The 9,119-nt window shown below is 40.2% G+C and overlaps 1 protein-coding gene across 2 annotated transcripts in view; it reads left to right on the top strand.

Annotated features, from left to right (window-relative positions):
- The window catches only part of adam11 (ADAM metallopeptidase domain 11), a 36,335-nt gene that overhangs the window by 1,667 nt on the left and 25,549 nt on the right, over positions 1–9,119 (top strand). For both annotated transcript variants that reach the window (XM_008292217.1, XM_008292216.1), the window contains exons 3-4: positions 4,760–4,836; positions 5,305–5,371. In XM_008292217.1, the coding sequence (XP_008290439.1) occupies positions 4,760–4,836; positions 5,305–5,371 (144 nt within the window). The remainder of the gene's footprint in view (positions 1–4,759; positions 4,837–5,304; positions 5,372–9,119) is intronic.

Here is a 9,119-nt window from a genome sequence, read left to right as displayed (position 1 = left end):
CCCCACACCCCCCACATGATGCTCAGCAGGCCCAGGTCACGACCCTGAAACACCTCGGCCCACCCCCCCGCCTCAGTCCCCGGCTCTTTTCCACCCCATTAGATTATATTTCACACCTCTGCCTGTCCTCTCCTGTTACCGTCCCTACAAACGCTGTCAGTCAGCGGCCGGCCTCTCGGTCAGTGGATATGACACAGCCTTGACCTTGGGCTGCCCTCTGCGGTCAGCGGCGCGGCGTCTCGTGACCTCTAGACGTGAATTTAGATGGGGAGGCTCAGAGCTGTCAGCGCACGATGATTATGTTTTGTGCAGGTGGAAAATAATCACTACATGCGTTTGTCACGTAAATTTAAATGTAAATTTGATGTCATCTGTCAGCATGTTGGACTTAGAAACATCCATCAGTGCTTTCAGGTTGAAATGAACATTTAGATAAAGTGGCTGTTTAAAAGCTGCAGAGACCAACTTTGAAAACTGAAGGAGACAATTAAGAAGTATTTTACTTTGAAACCACTAGAAGGGGGCAGTAGAAGCAACTTGTGGACTCAGGCTGAACAATGAAGCCGTTTCAAATCGTAGTTTGGATTGCAACGGCAGCAGCAGCAACAATAGCATTTTTATTATTATTATTATTATTATAATTATTATTACTATTGTTATTAATATTATATTATGCGAAAAAGAAATTACACAAAGCTGCACGCCAAGTCTCCTCTAAACTCAGGTTTATGCCTACAAAGTGGGTACCACAAATTAATATGTCCTTATTAAAATATTATATTTATATTATATATGGGGAACCATTTTGAATCTCTAGAACCCTTTTCTACGTCCACTTCTCTGTCATACCTGCTCAGTTCTGAAAGTTGCACAGGAACTTTTTATTTTTTTGCATTTTTGTGATACCAAGTATTTTACAGTCTTCTCGACATTTGGTTCCGTGTTAATGTGACATGAGACTGCACATGGTTTAGAAAATATCACTAGATTAATTAGATTATTTGATCTACTTGTCCAGTATTCTGAATTAATGGCACGATGAGAAATAAGTGTGAACATTTCAGGCTTTTCTGTCTAACAGCTCCTGAGATGGTGTCATTCAAACACAGGCTCACATTACACAAATATATTTACAGGTAACCATATTTTATGCTGTAATAATGTGATGATTGTTTTGATGGTGACTCAAGAGATATAATTTGGCATCTATTATGCAGTGAATGCTGAACTGCCTTTAAAAAATAATACTGCAATATCTGTCTGAAAAATCGCAAATGTTTTTGCAAAATTGTTCGACCTTATTGTGAACACCGACATATGATGTGGCTTTATTACAAACAGGTGCTTATTTCTACCTCTAGCAATTGCAGAAGAACTTCATCATATAATCCTGAAAGTCTAATGTTCGCTGGGTTTTAGCTTTATTTTTGGTTCCTACTAACTCCTCGGGGAAACATTTGGCTCTTTAGCAGCTCTTTGTATTCCCCTTAATTGCCAACTTTGTCATCTGCTGCTAGGAACGAGGCACGAGGCATGATTACATTTATTACACCGTGCAGTGCCATTATTATCATTAAACGCTGTTGAGCAACATTTATATAATCATCATAATTGATCATTTTTGTGTCGCGCTTTTCTCGGCACTCAAAGCCCGGGGCAGACTGACAGAGGCGTGGCTGCCGTTCTGCCCCTCTGACCACCACCTCAAACAATCCATTCATACCAGGCAAGGTGGGTGAAGTGTCTTGACACGACGACCACGACACAAGTGACAGGGTGGAGTCGAACCACCAACCTTCCGTTCATTGACCAACTCGCTCTACCACCTGAGCCACAGCCACTCTAAATGTAAAATAGATGCTAAATTATCCATCCATCCATCATCTATACACCTTAATCCTCTCTAGGGTCATGGGGGGCTGGAGTCTATCTCAGCTGACTCAGGGTGAAGGCAGGTCCACCTGGACAGGTAACCAGTCTATCACAGGGCTACACTTAGAGACAGACAACCAAGCACACTCACATTCACACCTACGGACAATTTAGAATCACCAATTAACCTCAACATGTTTTTGGACTGTGGGAGGAAGTCAGAGAACCAGGAGAGAACCCACGCTGCATGGGGAGAACATGGAGACTCCATGCAGAAAGATCCCAGATCCTCACTGGGACGCGAACCAGTGACCTTCTAGCTACAAGCCCACCTTGCAGCCCTGCTACAATATCTATATTTTTAAAAATCTAGGTGCTTATTTAACTGTAAATCATCTTTACATGTCGGTATGCATTATTACTGGCTGTTGAAATGACAGGTCTCTAAATAAACTTTATCTGTTTGATCTATATTTTAGGCCTCAGTTACTACTCAATACGTATATTTATTATTTAACGTGCCGCCAGATTCCAGCACTTTATTCATTAAGAAAGTTCAAGCTGCTAAATGATGAATGAGACGACCGATCGTACTTCCTTCACTGGTGCTGCTGTGTTTTTAAGGATAAATGTGCTTTTACACATTATTGCTGCCTGCAGTGGGTTAAAACGGAGGCTCTGCTCTTCATTTACCCGTCGTCACAGTGAATCATGATATCGGAGCTCAATTAATGGTGGCATTAACTTCCTCAGAGTTGACTGAACGCTGGTCAGCTGAACTCAGTTTCCCATCACGAGGTTGAACAGTTCAGAGTTTGTTGAACCTGCTTCCTGAAACAGAACACACTGACATGTAATTAACATTCTTTGCTTTGATCTGTTTCTGATCTACAGAAAAACAAGGATAAAGATAGGAATGCTGTAAATTAGGATAAAGACTCTTTCTCAAAACAAGTAGAAACTTTTGGTTAGTCATTTTTGAGGGGAAGGTTTTTGTCTGTAAAAATGTAAATAAATAAATCAACAAGCTTGATGTTCACGTCTTACCAACATATTTTAAAATCCTTTGCCAAGTAATAAGTTTGGACCAGTTTGATCTTGTTTGTGTCCATGAAGGTTATCTGGAGCTGAGACACGGTGTTGCCTGTAATGTGACCAGAATTCGCTCTTTTGGGATTTGATGGTAAATCATTCTGCAATAAGCTTCTTCACAGTCAAAGCTCTGATGGGGCTTTCTTATTGCTGCACACAAGCACCACTGTGGTCTTTGGCTGGAGCAGTATATGGACCCAGCGGAGGTTTAGACTGATACTAAGTGGTTTGCAGAGAGTGCAGGGTAATACTAATGAGACTTGCCCAGTAAGTACTGATGGGAGCCGCCACGCAGCTCCGTCTTATAATGGGGATGGGGTTCACCTTGGAGGAAGGTTAGACCGACGCGACGAGCCCCGGCACAGAGCTTTATCCAAAAAGCCTCTGGAACGGATGAGCCGTCACGTCTCCGGGGAGAAGAGGCTGGAGGAGGACGTCATTTCTCTCTTTGGCGCCTTCAAATAATTTCCTATCAAACATCCGTCGGTTTCGTCTCTTCTCAACTCGTTGTATTCTGTCACATTTTTTTTTCAATCACAATTTGTAAAATGAAATACTTCAGAAATTAGCGAGTCATTTGTTTGATTCGGTGTCTGGGACCAACGCTGTGCTGCAATCTGAACTATATAAGATAAAAGGAAGCGTCTAAATACTTATTTTTAGTTTCTGTCCTGGTGGACATCATTGGAAAGCTTCACCTTTGTCCACCAGACAGCTTGGCCATCTCGCTGACAGAGTCATGAGACATTACGACGCACAATTACCACATGACCTTGACTTGTAAAGACATAAGGACATTGTTCATGCTGTAATTCAATCCCTGCTGCTTCTATCTTCTCTATACGTGCAGCACCTCCTGCATTTCTGTTCATCTTGAAAGAAGGATCCTGTTGTTATGCTTGCTAAGTTCTTTTCTTTATCAAATCAAGGTTTAAATTATGAGCTTTTATTGGTGCATATCTGTGATTTTTTTTTAACATGCCAGGTGTAGGAATATAATATAATGACTGGATTTTGGGGATTTTTTATATCTGTTATGGAGATTTATTGTAAATGCACAAAAGCTTACATTCAGGGTTTCTCAAAAAAAAAAAAAAAATCATTATGGCCTAACTCCTTTTTCAGAAAACATTTGCAAAGCCAACTTTTTTTTCCTCAGTGTGCATTTTTTCGAGCTAGGCGTCGTCTTCTTTCCACAGCATTTTTCAGGACATTGAACCAGCAGCTGGATAGAGTGTGAAATGGATGTCAACCATGAGCAAACTAAACAAAGACCCACTCCTTAAAAGAAACCCTCTGTAGTACTTATAATAGCCAATAACTTTAGGTGTAATTTGCACTTTTTATTTAACAGTCTATCAAATGACCAACATCACTGAGGAAACTCATTGTTTCACCGTCTTGCCCACAATCTCTGTGTTTTGGTTCTCTTTCAATGCTACCGTAGCGTAATTTCAAAACCTGTTGTGCTGTGTGACCAAGTTTTTAATGAAATGCTTGCTGAGGAGCTGGTGGACACTTTAAACAGTACATGCTGGATTTGTCTGGTGGCTTAAAAGTAGTTTCTCTGACATGCTGACCGTAATGAGCTCGTGGCATTCATGCATTTTATCATTTTATGTTGGTATAAAAGTGGGGAGGGGGGTTTCTTGTATACTCACTGCAAAAATAGTTGTATAAATTAGTATGTAGTGAGAAACTGAGATGCATGTAACAGAACTTTAACTGCTACTTTAATCGCTTTCTCAGTCCCTGGACATTTCCTCACCGTCTCCTCCTTCCATCCCTCTCGTAGCCCATCCATCTGGCCCAGAGCAGCTTCTTGGTGAAGGCCTTCGACACGTCCTTCATCCTTGACCTGGAACTCAACCAGTAAGTCATCACACGCCTGCAGAATAGTCCAACGTCCGCACCACAGAGCCATCAGGCAACGCTTTAATAGTTTACTCACAGCAGTGCCTGACATGACTGTACTCACTTTCACTATGATCTTCCATCGTCTCTCCCACCCACCTGCTGTACATGTAGACGGACCGGCTGCAGGCGAAGCATCTCTGTAAACATATCCTCCCTCGCTTCTCTCTCGATGCACAATTCGCTCTAATGGACTGCATTTATGGGATACCTTTTATTGGCTTTCGAATAAATGATTCTTCACACGTTTTTGCTATGAGTCAGCCATTTGTTTCCTAGACCGGCGCAAGTCTTAATGCTCGACACCGGTTAATAAAAGAGCGACCACAGTGGCCTTTAATAGTCACGTAGTGTTATAGTTGTGCTTCAGTCGGTCACAGTGCTGTTGGATTCAGGTTGAAACTTTTTTTCTCCTTTTCTTTCCAGCGATCTGCTGTCTACAGAATATGTGGAGCGTCACTTTGATGAGGAGGGACGGCTGTCACAGAATATGGTAGGCTCATGTGAATAGTTTAGAAAAGAAGAACGATCCGCACACCAAAAACAGGCTCCCTTATACAATTTATTGGCGTGACGTTTCGAGCACAATGCTCTTCCTCAGACTGCAGTCGCATTTTTGACCTTTTGTATTTAACAAATATAGAATATGTTAATTGGTGGATTAAACCCACCAGACAGACAGATGGGACCTTTCTGTGTGGAATCCTTAATGCTGATAAGCAAATTTTTTAGCCATTTTTTCTTTCATTTCCAGTCTTTGTGCCAAGTTACGCGAACATCCGGCATCTGGAAGAGCACAATGGTCTTCCTCAGGCTGCAGTCTGAGGAAGAGCATTGTGCTCGAAACCTCATGCCAATAAATTGTATAAGGGAGCCTGTTTTTAGTTTGCGGATCGTTCTTCTTTTCTTTTCTCATTTTTGACCATTTTGTGATCCAGCACCCAACCCAGTGGGCCTCGGGGATGTGTGTGCCTTTCCTTCATTAGACTCATGTGAATAGTTTGACATTTTGGAAAATGAACACTTGATGAGAAAATCGATATCACACTCACGTCTGTGTCATAAATATAATGTGACGGCTTAGCTTAGCAGGGAAATGTCGAGCCTGGATGTGTCCAAAGGTCAGAAAATATACCTAAAAACACCTGTAAACTGTACAAAAAGCAGTGTAAAAAACAACTGATGGTGGTTAGTACTGAGCTATTTCTTAGCTGGCATCAGTGCTGGTTTATACTTGAATTTAACAAATATATAATATGTTAATTGGTGGATTAAACCCACCAGACAGACAGATGGGACCTTTCTGTGTGGAATCCTTAATGCTGATAAGCAAATTTTTTAGCCATTTTTTCTTTCATTTCCAGTCTTTGTGCCAAGTTAAGCGAACATCCTGCTGGACATTTGTCAAACAAACCTGAGAACGATGCCAAATCTTTTGTGTAACTCTTGACAGTAAAGCCAAAACTATTCTCACTAATAAACTTGTGACAAATGTTGGCGTTTCTATCAAAAAAATAATACAAGCTGTGTTCTTTCCCTTTAAATTACATTGAGACTGATTGCGGGCCAGTTCCTGTCAGCTCATTTGGCCAGTGTGTTGGGACATTTTTCCATGGGTGTGTTCCTCCTGAGTGAGACTGAGCAGCAATCAGCAGCAGCAGCGCTCCTTTACGTTGGCAGAAATAGTGAATGTCTTCGGATGTCTAGTGACTATAGTGTGAAAATCCATGAAAAGTGTGTATCAGCTCCACTGTGGACTCATGTGTTTCTGCAGCTCATCAAATCCACACATCTTCCTGAACCTTTGGAAATGTGTCCAAAAACAGCTTTGTAGTAGCTAGCGGTTGAATTGTTGACGAGGTCCTCCTTGTCATGAATTATAAATTTGAGCAAAATGCCGTTTGATAATGAGTCTCGGAGACGAGCCATTAACGCAGACAGCTCGACTCTCGGCGGCATCTGAGAGACGTCTTATTTTCTGTCTGTATCCTCTGCTTTATTTTAGTCTCCGTCCCTCCCTATTCCTCTCCTGTTCTCACACTCTCTTGTCTCTGTTTCTCTGCCAACAAACCACCGAACCACCTGACCAATCAGTAGATGGTTGCCGTGGCAACCAGCAGTCAGCAGCAGTACCAGTGTGGTTGTACTTTGCCGTGTCGTGAGGGGAATTCAAATCATGTACATTTTAAGAATCAACTAAACCTCGTCTCGCAGCCGCCCTCTGCTCTGAACTTTGGAGCCAGATGTGTAGCATTGGCACAGTTGTTGAGTTTGGTTTTTATTTGTGCAGGTTAAAATCAAACAAATGACAAATATAGATAATTATAATAAATATTAAGTGCAGGGAGGAGCAAGTCATACAGATTGATTCATTATCTCTCTACCTTTTTATAATGTCAGATTATAATCACAATGCCAAGCATATATGTAAATAAATATGTTGTATGACTCCATAAGATAGTAAAATGTTAGGAAAGCTAAAACATTTTTATTATTCTGATAAAAAAAAAATTGTAATGAATTTTTTATATAGCCTGAGCATTAAATGTTCTAAATGGGCAAGATAAATAAGGAATGTTGTCTTCATTACACAGTTTGTCCACCAGAGAGCTCAGAGAAGTTTATTTTTAAATCTTAAAATGGCCTACTCTATGTACAGTATTCGAGGCAAAAAAAAAAAAAAGTATTAACTAATTTTAAGGGATCCTACTCAAAAAAGTATGTCATGATATGAAAAATAATTTTAACCAATGTAATGAGTCAGATTTTTTGAAAAGGTTTTTACACATTTAAAATGATCCTAATGCCAGCGTCCACACATTTCCAATGCACCCTTTTACCATTTTTCTTTTTAATATTATTGAGCTGATGTTAGAATGAATGTCAAAGATACAATTGGACATATTTATGCAATTAGACTCTATAATCAATAGTGGCACAAAACTGGATCCCTGTGGTACACCATCGGATAATCACATGTGAGAATGGCACCACATTAAGTTCTGTTTGTTGTACGTTTTAATCCAGAAATGCACTGCTGAAAGCTATTTAAATACATTTATATTCATGTCCATATTCTCTGTATGAAAATCTATCGAGAGAATTAGAGATATGGTACAAATGTATTAATTAATGCCAAATTTTTGTCCATCGGTTCAGCAGTTTTTATGGGAAACACACAGATGTAAGATCAGTTATGAATATAGCAGGATTAGAGGTGAGATGTTACTTTCAGCTTTTCTTTTTTAATCTTCAATTTAAGTCATAGCTGTGCCTGCATTGTTATTTATTAGTATTTTGTAGACAACATGGATAGTTGTTTCTGATTGACTGTATGTTTTTATAACTGTATAACCATGAAATGGTTTGCAGATGTCAGATAACATCATATACTATATTTTCTGCACTGTATCTAAATTACTGTGCGGACTAAGCATATGCAAATACTCTCTAATGTTCTGATACATATGCAAACACACGTGTGCATTTATTGAGAAATGACACAGTATTCAGTTTGCTCATGTGGACATGTCCTTTTCTGCGTGCTGGACTAAGAAGCGGCTGCATGCGGCTCCCTCCCCCACCATCTCGTCCATATTGATTCATTTAGTTTTATTGACGTGCCAATAAATTCCTCCTGCCTTTTGTGTGTCACTTTTTTATTGGTCCCCGTGGGTCCATGCTATTCTGCTGAGCTGGGGACCGTCTCATTCCGATTGAATCTCAATGACACACGGCTAAAAGGGGAATTGAATTAGGGCTATAGATGGGCTGGAACTGATGGAAGCTTGTTTGTATATTTGTCCGTGCACTGCTGAAATCCTACAGTAGATTTTTGTTTCTCGCTCCCTCCCTGCCAGTGTAACGTCTGTTTTTAGTGCTGTATTATTTTTAAGCACTCAGGAAACTATTGATCACATAGCAACAAAAAAAATAGATGGGAAATTTCAGTCATTTTCATTCCTAACTGTCTGATTGATGCTGTGTTTTCTCCTACTCCTATAATAACCATACAGTAATGCACTAAATCATCATTTCGAGCCTAATGCATTGATGCTCAAAGTGCACCTCAGCTCACAGTGAGCACTGATGATGAATTACCTGTGACTAATATGTGTTCACGGTTTCCTAATGTTGTCCAAAAATAGTTTAACATTTAAACTATTTAGCCTCTTTTCCTGTCAGTACTGTTTATTGTACCTGGATCAAACTTTGTTGTTAAACTTGCCAAATTCTCTGAA

This window comes from Stegastes partitus, unplaced genomic scaffold (genome assembly GCF_000690725.1).
Source record: "Stegastes partitus isolate 25-593 unplaced genomic scaffold, Stegastes_partitus-1.0.2 Scaffold795, whole genome shotgun sequence".
In the NCBI taxonomy this organism is placed as follows: Eukaryota; Metazoa; Chordata; class Actinopteri; family Pomacentridae; genus Stegastes; species Stegastes partitus.
Note: the sequence above shows the minus strand (reverse complement) of the source record. Positions and strands in the feature narration are given on the sequence as shown.